This window comes from Castanea sativa, chromosome 5, assembly GCF_040712315.1.
Source record: "Castanea sativa cultivar Marrone di Chiusa Pesio chromosome 5, ASM4071231v1".
Classification (NCBI taxonomy): Eukaryota; Viridiplantae; Streptophyta; class Magnoliopsida; order Fagales; family Fagaceae; genus Castanea; species Castanea sativa.
The window spans coordinates 46679357-46704942 of NC_134017.1; the positions used below are offsets into that span (position 1 = coordinate 46679357).

General features: G+C 38.9%; 1 protein-coding gene across 1 annotated transcript; it reads left to right on the top strand.

The window, feature by feature from the left end:
- The first annotated feature begins 24460 nt into the window (after positions 1–24460).
- Positions 24461–25308, top strand: LOC142637121 (abscisic acid receptor PYL11-like). Its single transcript, XM_075811395.1, has one exon. The coding sequence runs from the start codon at positions 24505–24507 to the stop codon at positions 25009–25011; it is 507 nt and encodes a 168-aa protein (XP_075667510.1). The 5' UTR covers positions 24461–24504; the 3' UTR covers positions 25012–25308.
- The last annotated feature ends 278 nt before the right edge of the window (positions 25309–25586 follow it).

Below are 25586 nucleotides of genomic sequence, written 5' to 3' on the forward strand. Positions count from 1 at the left end.
AAGTCTCTAAAGCTTCCATAATTTTCCACGTCAGCACAATATTAAAAAATAATAATAAAAAAAAAAAAAAAAAAACAAACAAAAACGTAACAACACTTTTCTAAAACCTGACTCTGCCTCTTCTCTGCCTACTGTCTTTCAATTAGTTTGAAAAAACACACAAGTTGAAACTTGGTGTACTATCAATGTATCTGATACGTTAAATTTGTCACAAACGTTTAAATTTATCATCAGATTTATATTATATATAATTTTTGTGATCTTACATTGAGTTTACTTGAGTTGCTAATCTTTGTTTGTGTCTGAATAAGTCTTGAGTTTAACTGATCTAATATGTTTTTCATCTTTGAAATTTCAAAATATATGAGGAAACCATAAGCGAATCTGACAAAAGTGAGAATTCACATAAGGAAGATGAAGACAAGGCATGGGGTTTCTTCGGAAGTGAATGATAAGGTATCAAGGTTGGGTGTGCATGTGATGGGTTCTGAAATATTTGGCTCTTAGAGCTCTGATTGTTTGTGTTTGTGCATGAGTTCCTCTTATATGGTTTGATCATCATCTATCTATTTTGTTCTCTCTTCGAATTCTCATGTGTGGCTGGCTCTGTGTTGATCTGCACTAGCAAAAACTTTGGCAGCTAGGCACAAACAATATTTTGTAAATAGTCCACAGGCCCCTCTTGGATGCTAACTATGGTGTATGTTCCTCTTAGTAGCTGTTGTATCTTCGTTATATTGGTTGAAACTTGGCTATATGATGTTTATAGAATGACTTGATTATTTAAATTTTATATTACTTTAAAAGGTTTGTTTCACAGTTGAGCTGCTTCATAAAATTCCTTTTTCAAAATATGCACAATACACGTCTAATATGAGTGCGTATATTGTGTTTGTTTCTATGCTTTTAAGGCGTAAATGCATCATTAATCCCTACATTTTGTACTTTTTTCATTTTAGTCCATACATTTTTTTTCACCAATTTTAGTACTTAAACCAATTAATGTTTGACATTTAAGTCTTTTCCGTCACCCAATTAGCAGCAAAAGCTGACGTGGCTGACGGTGGAATAAAAAAAAATATATAATCACACATTAATTAATTAAATTAAAAATAAATATTGAAATAAAAAAAATTATAAAAAAAAAAAAAAAAAACTCAAGAAAACAAGAACTCGAACCCAGATCAAAGAACTCAAGAACACAAACCTAAATACAAAAATTTCTTTCTAGCTGAACCCAAACCTAGAAATTTTCTCTCTACCCAAACACAGAAAAATCCAGCCACCACCTCCACCGATCAAACCTAGCCAACAAACATAAACACAAACCCAACCAACAAACTTAAACACAAACCCAAAAATTTTCTTTCCACTCGAACCAAAACCTAGAAATTTTCTTTCTACACAAATACAGAAAAATCTAGCCACCACCTCCACCAATCAAACAACCACTACTTACCATCACAACCGCCACAATCCACCATCCCAACCACCACAACCAAACCTAACTCTGTCTCAACCCCAGCCACCCCGATCTCTACCCACCCCAGCCGGCTCATAACCCACCCACCCCAACCCAACCTCAACCCCAGCCACCCCAACTTAAGCCACCCCATCCAATCTCAACCCACCCACCCACCCCAGCCTAACCTAAACTCAACCCAACCTCTACCCACCCTAGTCGGCTCACAAACCACCCACCCCAACCTAACCTCAAACCTAGCAACCCCAACTCAAGCCACCCTAGTCGGTCTCAACCCACCCACCCCAGACCAACCTCAACCCACCCCACCCTGATCTCAACCCATCCACCCTAACCACCACAGCCACCATGAGCCACTGCACCACCAGTTACCACGAGAGTGAGAAACACGAATATGAGAGAGAGAGAGAGAGAGAGAGAGAGAGAGAGAGAGAGAGAGAGAGAGAGAGAGAGAGAGAGAGAGAGAGAGAGAGAGAGAGAAAGAGAGAAGAAAAACTAATTTAATAAAGTGAGAAGGAAGAGAAAATAATTTGAACCCAATTTGTGATCTCTTCCCAGAACTGATCGTTAAGTCAAGATCCTTTTTAGGTCATAATTTTAGTGATTTTGGTTTTAATTTTGTTTTTTTATTTAGTTAAAATTAATAAATTAAAATTTTAAATTTATATGCTAACATGGCATTATATTCTGTGTGATTATATTATTTTTTTTATTCCACCGTCAATCACGTCAACTTTTGCTGTTAGTTGGGTGATGGAAAGGACCTAAATGCCAAGTGTTAATTGGTTTAGGGACTAAAAATGGTAAAAACAAAATGTAGGGATCAAAATGGAAAAAGTGCAAAATGTAAGGATTAAAAGTGCATTTACGCCTGCTTTTAAACATGCATCATTGTTTGTAGTGTGAAACCTAGTTAAAATTTTCACCATTTCAATCAATCTTTTTTGTATATAATAAACACACAAAATGACTATATTGGTTGAAACTTGGCTATATGATGTTTCCAAAATGACTTTACTATTTTCATTTTATATGTTAATTGTCCTTAATTTATTGTTAAGTTGGTGCTAAATTTTATTCAAAATCATATTTTGAGAGGTACTTTTTGGTTTTTTTTTTTGGATTATTCCAATCTTCTATTAAATTTGATTGAAATAGTAAGCTTATAATTTAATCTCCATTATGATTTCAAATTTAATTTTTCCTGCTACCAGTTTGGTAGTTATCATCATTGAAAGTGTCAAAGTTTATAATTTTAGTACAAATTTTGTAGTTTGTTATTGTGATTATCATGTTTAGTTTTTGAAGAGATCTAAGAATATATTCCGCTCTCAAAATAGTGATGACTATGAAAGGCTAATTTCGTTTATTATTTTAATTTATGAAGAGATCTAAGAATATATTCCGCTCTCAAAATAGTTTTTTACCCTAATTGTTTTAGGGGTTCTATATACTTGAGAGACTCTTTGAAGTTTGAAGTTTCTGAGTATGCTCTTAGTTTTCAATATTAACTTCTAGTGTCTATGTCAAATTTATGTTTCATCCCCCCCCCCCCCCTCTCTCTCTTTTTGTATTATTGCGTTATTATTTTATTATTTTTTTTAATAATGACTTCTGTGTGGTCAGTCAAAAAAAGTGAGAATGTAATTTATATATAATTATAGGTTATTTATGGTAGTGTAATTGGGATTCGGCCATCTTTATATAGCTGTTGATCATTGACGGAATGCAGCAAATACTCTTCTAAGTTTATGGAAATTATTCTGAAGGAAAAATGTCAACAAAAACTTATTTCTTTCAATAGGTTAATTACTTACTTTCAACAAAAATAATTGTCAACAGTTTGCTTTAAATTATCTCGTGCGTCACACGGGTTAGCAACTAGTTTTTTATAAATTATATTGCACTTAAGATATGGGTAAGCCATTAGTAGCGCCAGATAAGATAAAAAGAGAAGAGCTTGAGTTGAGTCCAAGGAACTTCATCTTAAGCTCATAATGAGAGAGTGCGAAGGAGATAGATATGTAAATGGATCGGGCCCCAGAAAAGAGAAAAGAAAAGTCAAAAGGGAAGGATTCGAAAGGAAAGAAAAGACTGCTGTAATTGGGTTTGGGAAAAAAAAGGACTGTTAATTCTAAAAATTAAAAAGAAAAAAATGTTTTTAAAAATTTAAGCTGTTGGACTTAAACTAGACACGTTCTCCTTAGCATATCCATGTCTAATAAATGCACTATATATCCAACCATGGGCCCAAATAAAAAGAGAAAAAAATGATGAAAAGGGGGAGAGAAAGGAAATAATAATCTCACAAATTTGAATATATTAATAAGCACATTTCTAATACATAACAAAATGGAAAAGAGACAGCAAAAAAAAAATGGAAAAGAGAAAGGAAATAAAACATAAAAATAAATCTCTAGATAACAAGATAAAAAGGTAAAAAGCCAAAACCCAGGCCACCTCCTCTTCTTGTCCTGCACCTTGTTTTGTGTATAATTTTATAGAAGAAAAATAAATACTAAAACATTTTCAATGTGAGAGATTTATTTTATTTATTTATATAAATATGAGAGAATTATTGATCACTAATTATCTCATATTTTGCAAGCATAGAGAGTGGAGGGAGACAAAAAAAAATTGAAGAGGAAGCATGCATTCACCAATTTTCTTAGTGTTCTCTACTTATACTCTTTGATTTGGAGCTTGTTGAGGTACCCACATAGACAAGTTATCTATAAGCTCCATAAGGGACCTTGTGTCCTTCATACTCATGCCCCCTACACAAATGTTGCCCCAACACACCCCAACTTGAGATTTTAATTTGATGGCCAAATAGTTGCGGATGCCTTGTGGAAAGTCAAGAATGAAAAAAAAAAAAATAAAAAATAAAAAAAATAACAACAACAACAAAAGGATCAAAAAATTAAAGATCAACTAAGTTCCATTCGAAAAATATTCAATGAGTTTAAGGGTGGAGCAATTTAGAATGTGTAGCTTCACCCCTCAAAATGTGGTGCAAAATAAAGCAAGCCTAATCTAGGAGTTGTTAAAATAACAGATCAGAAAGTGGCCCTTGCAATTGTGGTTTTCGAAGGTTTAGCAATCAGATTGGGTATTTAAGTACCATGTAGGGAGGGACTAAACAATGCCATCATGGAAAGTGACCCTATGGAGCCAGTTCTGAGCTTATCAGATGAAAGTGCAAAGCCTCTTTGAGCTGTTGATAGCCTAGTGCGTGATATAAGATCCATATCTTCTGCCTTGCCACTAGTTTATTTCATATGGACAAGAAGAGAAGTCAATGGTGTAGCCCATGCCCTTGTAAAGTGGGCTCTGAGTTGTATTTTGCAAGCTTTGTTCCTTATGATGTTTGATATTATAATAGGGAAATCCTGTTTGAACTCACTTTTTATTTTTATTTTTCTCCTTTCAAAGAAATCTTTTGAGTAGAAAACAAATGATTATATTTTTTTTTTACTAAGTAATTTAATACACACACAAGAGATGGGAAAATATTTTAAAAAAACTTACGGCGGTGTATATCGAAAAAAAAATGATTACATAATTCAATGATATATGGGTTTGTCAAAAACACACCCATCAAAATATTAATGAATAATATAATATTAACAAAGGTTATATCAAAATAATAAGGTACAGCGTGTGCACGCACGCGCACATGTATGTGAGAGAGATAGATTTCGCCTAAAGAATTTGGGCAAAGAGTACAATATATGCATAGGAATTCAAAACATGGCCATATTAAGTATTAACAAATAATAATAAAATTATCAATGCAATACTTCTAACATACTTTCTACGGCATATGACTATAAAATTCATGTATATGCATGTTCTATTTCATCCGTTCCTTGCCAAATGTCAAACGAGATGTGAATCTTTCTTTCTTTCTTTTATTTTTATTTTATTTTTTTATATATTTTATTTTTGGCTAAATGTGAAAAATGCGACTTACGCTAAGGAAAAAGCCAAAATGACATCACAAATGAGGGGTAAACCACACTTTTTTCATAAATTTATAAAAAATCAGTACGTAAAAGCATCCCCCCCCCCCCCCTCTTCTTTTTGTAAATATTTAGTACATTCTTTCTAATTTTGGTTGAATTGTAGAAGATATTTAACATTAATGGTGGTAAGTTCTATTAATCTTGTGATAAACAAGTAAATTGAAATTTTTATGTTTTATAATTTCATATTACTAATTGATTTATTTTTACTTTCCAAGAAAGGAAAAAGGCCCATGGGTTGACTTGAACCCTTGCCGATCCATCAATTTTGGCATGAACCCGATCATGATCCACACTTTTTTGGTCGAATCAAACTCGCCCTGTTAATTTTAACAAATGTCTTAAGAAAATAAATTAAAAGTGCATTTAATAAATTATTATTTAATTTTTTCTTACTTTCATAAAAAAAATCGAATTATATATAAATATTGAAAAGAAATATACAAATATATATATATATATATATATATATATATATATCTTGAACTTGTGTCATAGAAGTTCAATATTTTATTTTTATTTTATTATGTATTTCCTTATTCTCCACTCCTGCTTCGAAGTGGGTTTTTTCCCCCGCTTTGTTCTAGTGAATACCTGGAAGTACTCATCCTATCACACTCAGTATATATATGTTATGTAATTTATTAAAAGTTTATTTTGAAGACACTAAATTGAAACTCAAAAAACATTTTAAAAAAATTTCTAACATTACAAAACATTTTCAAAGCATAACAATGCAACAATTCAAGTATTAAGAAACACAAAAACAATTCAAACATAATAATACAACATATATAAAAATAGATAAATCTTAAGACATAAAAATATAAATTTGATAATACAATATAAAAAAATTCATAAATTTAAAGTTTGAAGGCAAAAGCACATAAAAACCTATAAATTTTAAAGTTATTTTTTATTAGTTTAAATACAAATGGGGTGGATATCAGGGAAAATGTTAACCCCTATCCCTGCCTAGCCAATTTTAAATTTTCATTCCTATTTGTGCGTACAAAATAGTTATGACAGGTGAATCATAAATGATTTTGGTCCATTTTTATAACTTGACTACATGGTGCAATTTGGCCATAACCATCACCACCGAATCACACCTTAATTTTATAGTCGCATGTCCAATGCAGTGTATAGTGGTGCAGTTTGATTGGTTTGGGCAGGGACATTTTTCAAAATTTTGGCCTGGATTGGACCAACCCATAGCTGGTTTTTCCTTTGTTTTGGGTTAATTTATAAAATATAGGGCTAATATTAATTATTTTGGGTTGATTAAGAGTAGAAAAAAAAAAAAAAAAGCTTTTAAGTGTTAAATGACTCATCTTTATAATAGTATTAATTTGTAATACATACATACATACATACATATATATATATATATGGGTATGTGCAGTGCGATTTTGTTTTCTTCACATAGAATCGCATACCTTGCTCCATTTGTAGGTGATTTCAATCAATTTAGATGCGGTCATGTGCTTTGAGCGGTTTGGTTAACACCCCTTAGAGCACTAGCATCCAGGATTGTAAGCTGGTCTCTATTTTACTATCTAGAAAATTAATTTATCTATTATATCAACTCATTTTACAATACACCCTATGTTCCAATTTCTATTCTTTAACCGCTTCAATTAAATTTATTTTTTTATTCTTTATTTATCATTTTTTTATTTTTTCTTTCTCTCTCATTCTTTTTGTACAAGAACCACCACAAATCTACTAATACCACCATTACAACCACCCCACCATTGATACACTACACATTCCTGACACCATCACCACTAGCAACCCACAAATCCACCATCAACACCCAAAAAAAAAAAAAAAAAGCAACCCACGGTCCCCACCATCTTGAGCAAAACCCAAACCACGATAAGCAAAACCTATACCTACAGTGAGCAAACCCACATCGGCAAACCCAGACCCACAACAAGCAAGACCTAGAAACGATCCATCCAAACTCCAATCACCACAGAAACACCAATCCTCAACCTAACCAATGCATCACCATTAGAACATGGAACACCATCCACTAAAACACAAAACTACACCATTGAAACCCAGATCGCAATCTGAAACCACCAACCAAACTACCACTAGAAATCAACTAGCCACCACCATTGAAACTCAAATTGCAACCCATTGACCAAAATCTCAACCCATTACTACCCAAATTGCAAGATCCATAGCCCCTCCAATCTACTATCAAAAAATCGAGAGAGAGAGAGAGAGAGAGAGAGAGAGAGAGAGAGAGAGAGAGAGAGAGAGAGAGAGAGAGAGAGAGAGAGAGAGAGAAGAGTTAGGGAGTGAGAGAAAAAGAAAGAAGACTCAGAGACAGAGAGTGAGAGAAGAAGAAAAAAAGAAGAGAGAAGAGAGAGAGAAGTGAAAAGAGAGAGTTTGATAGTGAGAAAAAATAGAAGAGAGAGAAAGAAAAATTATTATTTTACTTATACAACCTTGCTATAGTAAGTTCTAAATACATACTTACTGTAGCAAGGATGAAAAAAAAGAAGGCATATATGTCCGAATATGGCTTGTTTTAAGGCTCTAAGTGGTAAGTAGTAATTAGAGGATTTTCACACCCCCAATACTAATGCTCTTAAAATCCTATATATGAAGAATGACCAAAGGCAAAAGAAAAACAACTATTCAAAACAAGTGTGGTATAAAGCTAAACCATGGGCTAGGTGATGCTAAATGTGCAATTACCAATAGCATTGACTTATTTTAGGGTGGTATACTATACCTCATAGATTAAGCAATCACACACCACCCTTGACATAAGTTTACAGTACGTAATGAGTACCCGGCCAGTAGCAAACAAAGCTCTCCTGCAGTTATTGGTAGGCATATTCATTTTGGACATATTGTTTTTACGTGAGGAAAGCCCAATGGTTTCCAACAAACTCTCCTAATCATATATTCTCTGTTGCTACCAAAAGGCTCTTACTCTGCCACGTCGTCCTTGCAACACTAGATCTTTTAAATACGTATAGCTAGGTTTATAATTCTAGCATTCCAATGAATAGTTAAGAATTCTTACCATTTAACAAGTACATTGCAGGCTTATCTTATCTTATCTTAATGTCAGTTTATTTCTCTAACTCAGAAATCTTGTGTCGTAGTGGTATCTCTCCATGAACAAAGATAAAAGTAATGCTTCCAGTCTTTATGAGTTTAAAGATTAGTATTCGATTTTCATTCTTTCTCAAATTTTGTACAAAAAAAATCCCAAACAGACCTTAGACAACCAACTATGCACTATACCTTAGTGTCACTCATACTTCACATAGAACCTTCATAATTCCTATACAATTAAACAAAGTTTAGATCATCTTCACCCTTTTAAGTACCATAGTCTATGTTGGGAAAACTTTAGACCCCTAGATTAATTTTAAATTAATCAACTTGTTAAATTATTCAATTATGAATTTAGAATAATTTTCAGGTTAATTATCATAGAGCAACAAATACCATATAAAAAATAATAAACAAGCAATCAAATAACATCATTACATCATATAATGATGTAGGGAACCGATGAAAAAACTGCTCCAAGAGCTTAGCCACAAACCCCAAGAAAATAGATTCACTTTATGGAATTGAGGTTTTTACAATATAGAATAACTCTATTCTAAATTACTACAGCTTGTAGTACTTACTAACATTATCCAACATAGTTCTAAATCTTTAAACTCTTCTATCTAGGGTTGTACATGAATTGAGTTGGGTCTAATTGAGAGGTTTAATTTTTCAATCCAACTCATCATGATCGAGTTGTTTCTAAATACAATTGTCTTTCTTGAATAAGATCTTAACCCAAATCCATTCTCAATCCAAGGAACAACACCCTATCAAAATATGGGTCAATAGTTCAATTCAATAATATAAACACTATAAGAAAAAAAGACTATTGCAGCAGGCCAAAAGTGCCACTAAAGGTACATTTGACCTTTAGTGGCAGGTGCTATTGCGGCCATTCTTCCTGCCACTGTTGCGGTGCCACTATAGATCTATTGCAACGGTAACAAAAAGCTCCGCAATAAATCTACCATTTAGTGGCGGTTTTGATTTATTGTGGCGGGCAAAAACCATCGCCATATGAGAATAGAATTCAAGTTAATTGACCTTAAGCGGCGGGCGATAAGCGTCGCTATAAGGCTTCATGTACAACAAAACATATACACCTTTTAGCGGTGGTCTATATGTGTAAAGCTTTAGCAATGGGCTATAAATGCTACCATAGGGTTTCAATTATAACATAATGTTAGACCTTTAGGTTAAATTTTTGCCCGATGCTATAGGTTAAATTTTTTTTTCCCCTAGGTTTTAAAACCCCAACCCTATTACAAAGAACCTGTAATAATTTTAGTTCTACTAAGACAATACCACAACTGTAACTAATTAACAACACCACAAATGTCTCCAAACTAGCATTATATTAACATAAAAATATATTATCAAATACATAACATTGTCTATAACCATCATCATAAGATTAACAAAAAAAAATATGTGGTCATTTGAATAAAATAAATGCTTAAATTAAGCTAATACCATAATCAAAGTTTCAAAGTGTTTAAAAATATCCTTCACCACTTCCAAAAAATGCGGTTGTTCAAATTTAGCTCTTTGTACACAAAAAGACATCAAACACTAACATAAAACTTATAAGCTGCTTGGTTGATGGGATGTAGCTGATGATTTTTGGAGAGCTGGAAATTGTTGGACCGGATGAACACGAGGCGGTGGCGGTAGAGATGGAGTTGATGGGGGAAGCTTGGTTATGAAGGATTTGTGAGTGAAGAGATTTTGAGAGAGTGAGAGAAAGTGTAATGGCACTAAAGTGAAAACCTAAGTGGGAAGGCAAAAAATAAAAAATAAAGGAAAATTTTGGGGCTATAGAGAGAAATTTAAAGGTCTATTGTGGCAGTTCAACCCGCCGCTATAACTAAGAAAAAGCGCAACAAAATAGGTACTTATTGCGGCGGTCATATCAACGCCGCTACAACTTACATATTGCAGTGGTTTTTTATACTGCCGCTATTGTAACCCCACAAAATATTTATTGCAGCAGTTTTTTGGAGCGCCGCAATATTTAAGTTAACGCCGCTAAAACACATATATTGTGGTGGTTCTATGTACCGTCACTGCAGTATGCCACAAAAGGCTAGAACTACTACGGCGGTCCAATGGAACGCCGCAATAGACTCCATGTACAGTGGTGGTCTGAAAAAATGCAGCAATATGCGACATATAGAGATAGTTTTTGCACCCGTCACAAAAAACCCGCCGTAATAGCTCATTTTTCTTATAGTGAAAAGGCCTTTGCATTCTGCACAACCTATATATAAGATCACAATTTAATTAAGTCCTATTGACTGATACAATCCATTGAGTTTGTATTGACTAAAGTTATTTTAATTACATTCGTGATATTACAAACTTGATCCTAGAATATTTAAAAATTTCCGAATCCACCAAAAAAAAACGTATGACAAGAGCTCAAATTCAAAATATATAGTGGACCGTATCCAAAACACCCATGCATGTCTATTCCAGATGGGCACATCGGTTTAAACTGCCAGTGCCGGGGTTTGGATAAGTGCCAGGTTCAATATGGATGAAACACTTTTTGAAATCTTGCCATTTTTCGGTGATAGCTGACTCGAGGATCAGTTAGGCTTGGTTTCCACGAAAAAACACTATATATGGGCTTAAGAGTTATCAATCAAGGTCAGGTAACAATTGAAAATTCAATGATTTTTTTACGAGCATTTTTATGACATTATTGATTACAATGATTCCTTAAACTTCAAGTTAGTTTCTTTTTTTTCTTTTTCTTTTTCTTTTTCTTGATGTGATAACCTTTTGGCGATATAGGTAGAAATGTACTGGATTGAATATAAATGAAAAAAAAAAATGCTAAAATGCAAATTGAACCCTTTAAGTTTGAATGAAATTAATTTCGGTCATCTAATTTCACTTTTGTTCAATTAAATCCTTTATATTTCAAATTTATTCAATTCAATCCTCTTGTGGGGAGTAAAAAGACCCAAGTGGGCATATGGGCCTTTGGACTGTAGCATGGAGAGCCGACCTGCTCCAGAATTAAACTCTACGAATTGGCCCATACGCCGAGGATCTGAGGATACGGCCGAGGGCGAGCTTCTCCTCGGACAAATCCGAGAGAACTCAAAACTTCATAATGAAGGTCAAGGCACAACTCTGGAAAGACTAATGGTTAAAGGGGGACACCTTGAACCTTCTAGATGCACCAATGTTAAAAAAAATATCAAGAGCAAAGGCTGCCACCTCCGCATTAAAGGCTCTGCACCTACCTCCCTGGCCGCATTAATGGGGAAGTGACCCCTGAACAGTAGGGCTGAAACTTCTAGTCACTTTCCAAAAAGTATCAGGGAAGGAAGTATTTAAGGGGGGTGAAGGCCAAAGAAAAAGGGGGGATCTGCAACAAAGAAAGAAACGAAGAATTGTAACTTTTAAGTAAGAAACAGAAATAATACAGAAGTAGTCCTCGGCTTACGTCCGAGGAGGCCTATTTACAATTATCTTTTGTTATTTACATGTGTTTGTAACTCTTAGCCTGTTATCAAGTTCTCAGTACTTCTAACCTAGGTTTGAAGCCCACACTCTACAAATTTTATTGTTTAAGGCTTATTGGGCCTGAGCCCGTAGTTGTCTTTGGGTCCAGGTGCAATTGTGCGCTTACAATTGGCGCCACCTGTGGGAAATCTAGTCTAGAAGGAGTTGGGATACTATGGCAGGCCTGGGTTCTCACCATGCAGAGTTACAGGGATCACAACCGGAGGATCTTTTCGAGCGTCTTGAGCGTCGAAGGGATCGTGAGGGAAGTGTCCATACAGAGTACCCCGGGGCTAGCCATACTCATGGTGGGGGTAGTACCACCCATGAGGATGGTGCTAAAGCCATGCAGAAGGAGATTAATCGTTTGAAGAGGAAGTTACGCCGCGCCAGACGCAGGTCTTCACCGTCCTCATCTAGTCCTTCCTCAGAGGAGGTACTAAGAGGTAGCTACAGCTCAAGGTCATGCTCACCCCCAAGTGCAATGTCCTCTGGTGAGGAGGACGACCAGCCAGCTCGCAGACGCAAGAAGCTTCCTTCAAGGGGCTTAGGGAACGATACTATGAGTCGGGCGTTGCACCAACTCTCCAAATCTCCGTTTTCACGGAGGATTGAGAAGGGGAGGCTTCCCAGGAGGTTTACCCAGCCCACCTTTCAACTCTCCGTTTTCATGGTGGTGTACTCTCACAACGAGACCTTGATGTGTAAAGTTTTCCCCTCTAGCTTAGGACCTGTTGCTATGAGGTGGTTCAACGGCCTTAAATCGGGGTCTATAGGTTTGTTTGGGGAGCTCACTAGAGCATTCGCTTCGCGGTTCATTACGTGTAGCAGAGTACCTCGGCCATTGGACTCGCTGCTATCCATGACCATGAGGGAAGGGGAGACGTTGAAAGCATATTCTGACCGGTACTGGGAAATATTTAATGAAATAGATAGAGACTTTGATGAGGTGGCGCTCAATACTTTTAAGGTAAGCCTTCCTACTGATCATGATTTGAGGAAGTCTTTGACTAAAAAGCCCGTCCGCAGCGTACGTCGCCTCATGGACCGCATTGACAAGTATAAGAGAGTGGAGGAAGACCAGCAGCAAGCAAAGGGTAAGGAGAAGGTTATCCCGCGGGAGAGAAGGGATTTCAGGTCGGATAGGTACCACAACAACAAACCGAGGAGAGATTATGTTGGGCAGTCCGGCTCTAAGAACACCAGTGCTGAACACCGTGTTCCGAGAACCGACATCGCTGTCGGAGAAAGTTCGTAAGGAGCCCTTCTTCGATGGCCTCGGTAAGATGGCAGGAGACCCCGCGAAGAGGAATCGTAACCTCTTTGTCGGTACCACCGAATGTGGGCCACACTACCGAGAACTATCGGACCCTTTGGAACCACTTGGGAGCACTCGGTCGTTGAAGGGAAACTAAAGCAAAGACTTGTGTCAACTTGGTGGACGGGCGGTCAATCCGGCTCGAACAATCGAAGAATAATCCATCTCGGCCCGCATTGGGAACGATTAATGTTATCTTCCGCACCCGGCGGTGACCGGCCTGGGGTCCTACTAGGGTGATGGCGGTTTCCATTCTCGTGCCGAGGAACCAGGCTGCAGGCCGAAGAGGTTGAAGGTGACCTTACCCGTCTTGGGATTTTCGAAGGAAGATAAGGTTGGTACCATTCAACCCCATGACGATGCTCTTGTGGTCACTCTTAGGATAGGGAGTTATGATGTCAAGAAAGTTATGATTGATCAGGGCAGTGGTGCAGATATCATGTACCCTGATTTATTTAAGGAGTTAAGGCTGAAGTTGGAAGATCTTAATCCTTATGACTCACCACTCATAAGCTTCGAAGGAAGGGCCGTTGTGCCAAAGGGACAGATTCGTTTACCCGTCCAATCCAGCTCAGAAACGGTTGAGGTGGATTTCATTGTGGTCGACGCGTACTCCCCATATACAGCCATCCTCGCCAGGCCATGGCTGCATGCTCTGGGAGCTGTCTCCTCTACCTTGCATGTTAAGGTTAAGTTTCCCTCGGAGGAGTATGTTGAGGAAATCCTCGGCAGCCAATCAGTGGCCAGGCAATGCATATCGGCCGCAGTGCTTCATCAGTCAGAAGCCGAGTCATCAGCTTTGCCCATCCAAGAGTCATAGCAATTAACAGCTCCGGATGCACCTGGAGCGGTGACAGGAGATGAAGCTATTTGTGAAGAGTTAAAGAAGTTTTTAATAGCAGATGACCCAGAGAGGTTCTTCCAGGTCGGCATACGCTTGCCGCACCAGGAGAAGATGGAGTTGTTGGAATTTCTGAAAGACAATATCGATGTTTTTGCGTGGGATCCTTATGAGGCTCTAGGTGTAAATCCGAGCTTCATTTGTCATCGTTTAAATGTCAACCCTACCATTGTCCCGAGAAGGCAGCCACCTCGACGTTCCTCCAAAGAACATTTTGAGGCTATGAAGGAAGAGGTGCTCAAACTCAAGAGGGCCGGGGCTATTAAAGAAGTTTTCTACCCCGAGTGGTTGGCGCATACGGTTGTGGTTAAAAAGAAGAATGGAACGTGGAGAGTATGTGTGGACTTTACGGATTTAAACAAGGCCTGCCCCAAGGATTCATTCCCAATGCCGCGTATTGATCAACTGGTAGATGCCACTGTCGGACATCCTCGGATGAGTTTTTTGGACGCCTTCCAGGGTTACCATCAAATTCCCTTGGCGTTGGAGGATCAAGAGAAGACTGCTTTCATTACTCCAACGGGGAACTACCACTATAAGGTTATGCCATTTGGGTTGAAAAATGCTGGGGCTACTTACCAAAGAATGATGACCAGAATGTTCGAACAGCAGCTGGGGAAGACTATTGAAGTATATATGGATGATATGGTGGTGAAGAGTAAAACAATAAATTCACACGTGAAAGATCTGGCCGACACCTTCCAGATGCTAAGAAAGTATAAGCTGCGCCTTAACGCCTCAAAGTGCTCTTTTGGCATGGGGTCTGGAAAGTTCTTGGGATATATGATTACTCATAGAGGCATAGAGGTAAACCCAGCGCAGGTTAAGGCTATTCAGGATTCGCAACCTCCTCGGAACCCAAAAGAAATCTAGAAATTGACCGGAATGATTGCCGCATTGAACAGATTTATATCTCGGTCAGCTGACCGGTGTCATCCTTTCTTCCAGTTGTTGAACAAGTGGAAAGGGTTTCAATGGACCGAGGACTGCGTGTTAGCTTTCCAACAGCTTAAGCAATATCTTTCTCGGCCACCCATTTTATCTCGCCCCGAGGCGGACGAGGTTTCGTTTGCTTATCTGGCAGTGGCCGCTCACGCGGTTAGCCTGGTCCTTATAAGGAATGAAAGCAGGGTGCAAAGATCGGTCTACTATGTTAGTAAGTCTTTGAATGAGGTCGAGGTGCGCTACCTACTCTTGGAGAAAGCACTTCTGGCCATAGCTCATGCCACGTGGAAGCTTCCTCATTATTTCCAGTCTCACACTGTAGTGGTCCTGACCCAATTGTCTCTTAAGGCGGTGTTACGTAGTGCCGATTACTCTCGCAGGGTGGCAAAATGGGGAACCATTTTGGGAGCCTTTGATGTTAAATACAAGCCTCGCACCTCGGTGAAGGGCCAGGTCCTCGCTGACTTGGTGGCAGAGTTTACCGAACCATTGCTAGAAGAAACCCTGAAAGAGGCACACATGGATGAAAAACCAGTTGGTGTGATCACAGCTGCAGTACCTTCGACTTGGAAAGTGTATGTGGATAGGGCAGCTAATCAAAGAGGGTCTAGTGTTGGACTTGTCCTAATGTCCCCTGAGGGGATTGTCTTCGAAAAATCTTTGAGATTGGCGTTCTCGGCTACTAAAAATGAGGCCGAGTATGAAGCAGTCTTGGTGGGCATGAAGATGGTGCATAGGATGGGTGGAAAGGTAGTCAAGGTGTTCTCGGACTCTCAATTAGTGGTCGGCCAAGTCACGGGCACCATGGAGGCTAAAGACCCTATAATGCAAGAATATTTGGCCCAGGTCAAGCGTCAGCAAGCCGAATTTGACTCCTTCGTCTTAGCTCACATTTCTAGGAGTGGAAATACTCATGCAGATTCTTTGGCTACGTTGACAACGTCTTCGGCTCAGGGTTTGCCCAGGATTATCCTCGTGGAGGATTTGTTAGAGCCAACTCTTACCATTGTCAACGCAGTTCACATTCATCTGATAAGGCCTAGACCTAGTTGGATCGACCCGGTTATATCTTTTCTTAAGAATGACACCCTTCCTGAGGACAAATCTGAAGTAGATAAGATATGTCGAAAGGCGCCACGTTTCTGGTTGTCCGAGGACCAGAAACTGTACAAACGATCCTTCTCAGGACCGTACTTGTTGTGTGTGCACCCTGAATCAAGGGAAGCACTTCTGGAGGAACTGCATAAGGGGATTTGTGGAAGCCACACTAGGGGAAGGTCCTTAGCCCATAGAGCTCTGACTCAAGGTTATTGGTGGCCCAATATGCAGAGGGAAGCTCAGGATTATGCTCAAAAGTGTGATCAATGCCAGAGGTTCGCCCCTAATATTCATCAACCTGGAGGGGCTCTCAACCCTCTTTCCAGTCCTTGGCCTTTTGCACAATGGGGATTGGACATAGTGGGGCCATTTCCGAGAGCTGTAGGAAACAAAAGATGGTTTCTCGTGGGGACAGACTATTTCACTAAATGGGTTGAGGCCGAGCCCTTAGCAAATATCAGGGACATTGATTCCAAGAAATTCATCCGGAAAAACATCGTCACTAGATTCGGTATTCCACACACACTTATCTCAGACAATGGCGTCCAATTCGACAGCAAGGCTTTTAGGAAATACTGTGGTGACATGGGCATCATAAATAGATACTCCACCCTAGCTTATCCTCAGGGAAATGGGCAAGCCGAGGCTGTTAACAAGGTCATAGTCAGTGGGCTCAAGAAAAGGTTGGACGATGCGAAAGGCAGATGGGTAGAAGAACTCCCCCATGTTCTGTGGACATATCGGACTACGCCGCGCAGGTCCACGGGAGAAACACCATTCTCTATGACTTATGGAGCCGAGGCGGTTATACCCCTAGAATCTGGTTTTCCCACTCTAAAGACGAGTTCTTTTAGCCCGGAGAATAACAATGGACTCCTAGAGAAAGGTCTTGATTTACTTGAGGAACGACGCGAGGCAGCTATGGTCCAAATGGCTTATTATCAACAGAAGCTAAAACGGGGATATGATGCCCACGTGAAGCTAAGGCCGCTCGCACTTGGTGATCTTGTACTAAGAAAATTTGTAGGCACTTCTAAGAACCCAGCTTGGGGTAAGTTAGGTCCCAACTGGGAAGGCCCCTATCGCATTGTTTCAGTAGCAGGCATAGGGTCATATCGGCTAGCTGACCTAGATGAAAGAATTGTACCACGCCCGTGGAATGTAAATAACCTTAGAAGGTATTATTATTAATAAAATGTGCTTTTGTTAGTTAACATTTCAAAGTTATAAGTACCTCTGGCATTTGAAGTTACTATTCTTAAGAATCAAACAAAAACTTGGTTAAGTGTAGTCCTCGGACCACAAACCTTGTGGAAATTGATATCTTATCATTTGTTAAACAGAACCTTAGTTATGCCGGGTCCTCGGACCTCCTACTTTGGGGAAATTAACATTTGAAGTTACTATTCTTAAGAATCAAACAGAAACTTGGTTAAGTGTAGTCCTCGAACCACAAACCTTGTGGAAATTAATATCTTATCATTTGTTAAACAGAACCTTAGTTATGCCGGGTCCTCAGACCTCCTACTTTGGGGAAATTAACATTTGGAGTTACTATTCTTAAGAATCAAACAGAAACTTGGTTAAGTGTAGTCCTCGGACCACAAACCTTGTGGAAATTGATATCTTATCATTTGTTAAACAGAACCTTAGTTATGCCAGGTCCTCAGACCTCCTACTTTGGGGAAATTAACATTTGGAGTTACTATTCTTAAGAATCAAACAAAAACTTGGTTAAGTGTAGTCCAGGGACCACAAACCTCGTGGAAATTGATATCTTGTCATCTGTTAAATAGAACCTTAGTTATGCCGGGTCCTCGGACCTCCTACTTTGGGGAAATTAACATTTGGGGTTACTATTCTTAAGAGTCAAACAGAAACTTGGTTAAGTATAGTCCTCAGACCACAAACCTTGTCACTGTTCTTAATATCTTGTCACTGTTCTTATTCTTATCACACGTTTTATGGAAATCAGTATCTCACCATTCATTAATTTGGATCTCATGTTCCACATTTTTAAGTGTTAAACAAATTTTTGTAAGGAATGGTCTTTGGACCTTACATCCTACTGAAAGAAATACGTCAGATTACAAAGGTTTAACCATCATGTGAGTTGTCTAACTGTGACATTATTTAATATCTAAATTAAGTTATGTGGCTGTTTTGAAGTCATAGTTGTTTGCTTGGTGGAGTTAGACTTATTTATTCTGTTTTCTCTTTAACTATTTGTTATTGAAAACTTTCATGGCAAGCACAAAAAGAATAAGGTAAAACAAAGACAACATGAACGAAAGTTGAATAAAAATGTTCTTCATTAATTGTATACAAAAAAGGGGGAGGAGTACAAAAGGTTCTATCCTAGGCCTTAAGCTTGTGTAGGAGGGTCTTGGAGGGAGCTGCTGCCAGCCTCGGTACTCTTCAACTCCAGTTCAAAGGTGGACAAAACTTACTTCCCTTTGTCTGTTGAAGAGACGAGGGGCTCCATGTCTTGAACTTGCTCCTTCTCGGCGCCATCACACTTGTCCTTCTCTTTATAGGAACCTTCAGGTTCTGTAGGATCAGGAACAAGTTCTTGCACCACAGGAGGAAGGGCAAGAGAGGCAGCAACAGGAGGGTCTTCAATTTCCTATATGTCTAGGGGAAGCCAAATGTTCTCGGGCTTCCTCAGCTCGGAAGCTTGAGGAACCCCTGCTGCATTCATGGCCTCTCCCTAGACCTGCTGATAGTACTCTCGACACAAGGCCGCAAAAGCCTCTGTCAGCTGTTCTTGCGTTCTGGTCACCCCCTCCTGATAGCTGGCCTTCTTTGTGGCCTCTAGTGCGTGCTTGTGGGCGCGAGCCTCCTCCTTCGCCCGTGTAAGCTCCTTTTCCAAGTCAAAGCATGCCTGTTGGACTTGGGCAAGCTCGTCATCCTTTTGGCGGAGAAGCTTACGCTGCCCCTCCACTTGGCCCTCCATCGTCTTCAAGCTGGCCTTGTCACCATCTCTCTCTCTTTTCAAGTCGGCCAGCTGTGACGTGATCTTCCCGTTCTCTGCTAGGGCATGGCCTAGGGACCTTCCTGCCTCTTGCCTTAGCTCTTGCTCCATCCCAGCGCGCTTCTGAGAATCCTCCACGAACTTCTTGGATGGACTGCAAAAATGCCGGGAGGTTAAATACGGTAAAGTGTTTACAAATAAATATAAAGTACGAGTGCGAGATGGAACTTACCAGAGCTAAACCCCTTTTTAATGAGAGGAACAACTGCGGCTGGCCTATCTTCTCCAAGGTTTCCATGTCCTTGGGCAGCAAAAGAGGACGCTCCAACACCTCGGCCAAATGATGGGCGTGGCCTTGTTGGACTGCCCTATTGCTGGAATGACAAGGAATGGGTGCGTCGTCCAGTCTCAAGTCAGGAGACCAGGTAGCTGGTGCTCGGCGCACCTCGGCCATGTCTCTGATCTCCCCGCTTTCAACTGAGCGGGCGCGCCCTTTGCCCTTATCCAATTTCTACTGCTGGGCCGGCGCGGGCTATTTCATCTTCTTTTGTTTTTCACCTCCAGCCCCCTCGGCCTCCGTTTTCCTTTTCTTCTTGGGATCTTCGGCTGGAGGCTTGGGGTCGGCTGGAGGAGGAGGAGGTGGTGGTAAAGCCGGGGGAACCTGGGACCCCCTCGTCCCCTTCTTCGCCACTCGTGCGCCTCTTGCGGTCATAAGGCCCTTCAGCTCGTCCATCTCTTCTTCAATGAAGCTGTCGTCTGGACGCGCTATCACTAGACCTTCTATCCCAGAGGCTTCGGCTGCTTCTTCTTCCTCGTCGGAAAGAACAACGAACGGGTTTCCACGAGGTCGTGGGGAGTCCTCGAACTGAAATTGTTCTATCTCCTCGTCCAACGTGTTCGAAGAAGACACTCGCTCCTCCGGGACAGCAATTGCCCGAGAGTGCACGCGAGGAACTGCCGCTATGGGCTGTGTGTACAACACTGTGTGTGGGGCGTCAGGGATGTCGTGGTCGGCCAAAAAGTGGGGTCTGGCTACGTGAATTCTCCTACGCCTTCGGTCACCCGCGATTATTGCGTTCTCGATCTCCTGGAAGTCCGAGGAGATGGGATCGTACCCCAGAATCAAGTGGGCCGCCCTAAGTTGTAAGTCTCCACTAACGAACACGTCAGAGCGTAGCACTCTATTCAAATCTGCAACGTTGCAGTGGCTTAAGCGTGGGCGCACGTTTTGCTTATCTGCAAAGAAAAACATCCAAATAAACAAACATGGTCAGATTTGTAGAACATATAATAAATTAAAGTTAGACGCTCAAGTAAATGCAAATGCACATGCCTAGATGATTTAGGGAGTTATGGAGGGGGAAGTTAAATCCTAAGGTGTCGCACTTGGATCTCCCCACTCAACTGGGCAGTGGGGGCCGTCGTGCCAGTTGCCAGAGACGATGAGGTAGTCATCCTTCATGCCTTTATTGGACTTGGGCAAACAGGAGATCAACCTAACTACGCTGGAGCGGGATTTGATGTAATAACCTACTCCAGTGAGTTTGTGGCATTCGTACATAAAGACGACATCATGCCACGTGAGGTTCGAATTCCATTTGCTCGTTTAGAGCATCAACGCTTCCTAAGACCCTAAAACATCGGGAGCGCACCGATCGGGGCACACCCAGTGGTTGCGAAGATACTCCCCGGTAACGGGTTTCATTGGGAGGGTCATCCCACCTTCTACGAAGGCAACCATTGGGATGATGACCTCTCCGGCTTTCCTAGAACCGGCCACGGCTTCCGCCGGGCAGTATCTTAAACCTACATCGCTGGGAATGAGGTATTTAGCTCTAAAACCCTCCATCCCAGCAGCGGTATCTACTAGACACTTAAACTTTCCCATCTGAAAGAAATGAAAGACTAAGTTCTAAGAGAGGGAACAGTTAAAAGGGGGGCCGAGGACAGGATCCGAGGAGAAAGGGTTAAGGAAAAGGAATAAGAACTTACAAATTTCAAGTTGTGCGAATTTCCACGGATTTCTGCAGACAAAAGGTGATTACTGATGTTTTGATGGGATTAGCCTCTGAGGAAATAAATGAGGGCGCAGGTTCCCAAAGCGTCACGACGTGCGAGAAACGGCCTCGAAATTGCATTTGTCCTGCCCAAATTTTCACGGAGTAACAAGGGCCGTTGGATGCTCATCTCACTGTTGAACGTGGGGGACAAGGTGTAACTTACGGTAATAAAAGCGCGCGTTTTTGAAAATAAAACCGCCAAGTGGCATCCTCTGGAACGCGAAACGGTTTCCACACATACAGTTAATTACAAAACGTGTGGGGTAAGTCCTCGTTGAATCAAAACCCTATTTTTTCTCCTCGGACGATGAAAAATAGAGCTTTGAGGGGCTATTGTGGGGAGTAAAAGGACCCAAGTGGGCATATGGGCCTTTGGACTGTAGCATGGAGGGCTGACCTGCTCCAGAATTAAACTCTACAAATTGGCCCATACTCCGAGGATCCGAGGATACGGCCGAGGGCGAGCTTCTCCTCGGACAGATCCAAGAAAACTCAAAACTTCATTATGAAGGTCAAGACACAACTCTGGAAAGACTAATGGCTAAAGGGGGACACCCTGAACCTTCTAGATGCACCAATGTTAAAGAAAATATCAAGAGCAAAGGCTGCCACCTCTGCATTAAAGGCTCTGCACCTACCTCCCTGGCCGCATTAATGGGAAAGTGACCCCTGAACAGTAGGGCTGAAACTTCTAGTCACTTTCCAAAAAGTATCAGGGAAGGAAGTATTTAAGGGGGGTGAAGGCCAAAGAAAAATGGGGGATTTGCAACAAAGAAAGAAACAAAGAATTGTAACTTTTAAGTAAGAAACAGAAATAATACAGAAGTAGTCCTCAACTTACGTCCGAGGAGACCTATTTACAATTATCTTTTGTTATTTACATGTGTTTGTAACTCTTAACCTGTTATCAAGTTTTCAGTACTTCTAACCTAGGTTTGCAGCCCACACTCTACAAATTTTATTGTTTAAGGCTCATTGGGCCTGAGCCCGTAGTTGTGTTTGGGTCCAGGTGCAATTGTGCGCTTACACCTCTCATCCAATTTCTTTAAAAAAAAATTGCCATATAAAAAAATATTTCTCAAATGAAAATAATCTATAAAATTAATAAAAATATTTTATAGATATTTTTGTGAGAAATTTTAAAAAAATAAATAAATTCATTAGTTAATTGAATACTTAGTAATAGTTTTTTTAATGAAATTTGACTAAAAGCTTAAATTGAATAAATTTGTAACTTACATAACTCAATTGAACGAAAATAAAGTTTAAAAAAAATGAAATTAATATCAGTTAAACCTAGAGGGTGTAATTTGCATTTTAGCCAACAAACTATGTACCCATTCATTTAGTTCAAGTTTTTTTTTTTTTATATAATTTAAAAGTTTTTCAACACAGATAATAAATAGGAATTCGTAAATTATGAACTTGAATGAAAATTTGATAATTGAGAAGAACGACCATAGATATTATATTATTTTATTTATTATATTTCTGAAAATCTGAAAAGTATTGTATTTCAAACTATAATTATATTATTTTTATATAATTTTGTAAGATAGTATAAAAAACTAACTAATAAATCATGTGTGTGTATATATGTGTGTGTGTGTGTATATATATATATATATATACAATTTTTGTAGTTCTTAAAAAATCAAACAAGAAAAATTATTTATTGCCTCATAATATATATCATAATTTCAAATAATGTATTCTTCATATTTAAAATTTAACACACACACACATGCCTACATACATATTATAATGACATTAGGATTTGATCATCCAATATATAGAAGGGAAATAAAAAAGATCAAAGAAAAAAAAAATGAAAGTTATAATAAAAATATGAGAATGTGTAAGTTAATTATAAATAGTAAAAAATGAAACTTAAAAAATATTTAATTTGATAAATTTTTTATGGTATAGAATAACAAACCTTAGCAGTGCTTCAAAAAAAAAAACCTTAGCAGAATATTTATCTATGAGCTTAATACGGTATAGTTTTAATAATAAAAGGGTATATTCTTAGAATATTTTTACTTTATAAGATAAAAGAGAATTTAAAAATATTTTTTTTTTTATAATAATTACTCCGTAAATTATTGGAATAGGAGGATGAGAGATTCCAATCTTAATTTTGTTTATAAAGGAAATTAGATAATATTATTGGCGTTGAGCTAGAAGCAAAGAACACCTTTATTCATAATTCGCTATCTCACGCTCCGTTTGTTTCAATGAAAAACTTTGTGTAAAAATAATTTTTTTATTTTTCAATGTTTGGTAGTATAAAAAAATATAAGTCAAAGGAAAACTATCTTTGGTCAATATAAAAAGTATGACTTATTTTTAGAGATTGTTTTTCATTAAATTTTTTTGGAAAACAACTCTATCTCACAGCAAGCTAAATAAGGGAAGTTAAGAGGTTGTTTTTCAACTTATTTAAAGTTGCTACCAAACATTAAAAAATAAGATAATTTTATAGAAAATACTTTTTAAAAAATGACTCAATTTCTAAAAAATATCATTATTGAAACAAACAGAGCATCAGTTTCTTTGGGGACCAAAAAAATAAAAGAAAGTGATTGAGGTTTTATTCTTTAAAAGAGTCAAAAGAGAACCGATAATTAATCATGGTTAACGGGTGACATTGAATAAAGTCCATGATAAACACGACATTGTTGCTTTCAAAGCCGCCTTCAATGACCAATGTCAGTGACACAGGCACAGCCTTGGACGATCACTAATACCAAAGAACATAATAAAAGACAACAGAAGAGATACAAGTAACAGTAAAGGGCACAAAAGACAAAACTCAAAACCCAAGAAAGACCCCTCAACCGACCTAAACCAAAGCCGACGAAGCAAAAGATGCAAAACTCTCAAGGACTCTATCCCCTAAAACTATTTCTAAATTTGGCAAATCATGTGTCCCCTGCTAAAGCCACACATTTATATATTTTTATGTATATGGTCACCGACAGAAACAGCAAACAAGAATAGGTGTTACCCTTAATGGCTTAATGCTATATAAGTACACCAATTCAACATCAACCAGTAGAGAAGCACAAACACAGAGGTAAGCATGAGTAGCCGCTACCACAACCATGCTCTCTCACCAAACCAGTGCGGTGCAAGCCTAGTCCAAACCATAGACGCACCTCTCCCACTGGTTTGGTCCATGATCCGCCGTTTTGACAAACCACAAGCCTATAAACAGTTCGTTAGAAGCTGCACCATGAGGGCTGGCAATGGTGGCATTGGAAGTGTGCGTGAAGTGATGCTTATCTCTGGCTTACCAGCTGAAACTAGCACAGAGAGGCTTGAAAAGCTTGATGATGACATGCATGTCATGATTTTTAGCATCATTGGTGGTGATCATAGGCTTATGAATTATCGATCTACCACAACCTTGCATGTAGATGAAGAGGCAAAAGGTGGTAAGACGGTTGTGGTTGAGTCATATGTGGTTGATGTTCCAGTGGGAAATAGTAAGGAGGATACATGCTCTTTTACTGAAACCATAATTGGATGCAACCTTAGGTCTTTGGCTAGGATTTTGGAGAAGATGGCTTGTAGGACTAGGGTTTGATTACTATTATTATTATAATTTTTGAGAGGATCACAAAGCTCATCCTCTTTACTCTTTTCTGTATATAGATATGTGATTGTAGTTGGTTTGTGCTAATGGTACTCGTGTATTCTTTTTACCTTGTAACAGCACTTATTTTTTCTTGAGCACCTCCAATATATCTTATTGTTAATTAAGATTATCCTTCTGATAGTGAGTAAGACAAAATAAGAAATGTTTAATTGGAGGAGGTTTGAATTATGTGGCAGCATAAATTGTGAAATTTGTGCAATGTTATATGAATGATGAGAAATTCTATGGGGACTCGCGTTTTTTCCCTAGTATACATACTTTACGGTATCCTGATGACTGACATCCCACAAAAAATGGGCCCAAAGGGTGGGGATCACAAATCATATATATAGCCCTCGCTCTATCATTTATGTGCTTTGCCAGCACGTCCGTAATACCTCAAATTGTGCAAATTGGATTAAATTGGATTGTTTAAATCTATGTTGTATAGATGTATGTTTAGTCCCACGGGTATTTACGGAGTGGGTAATGAGTTTACAAGTGATTACAATGAGACTCAATTA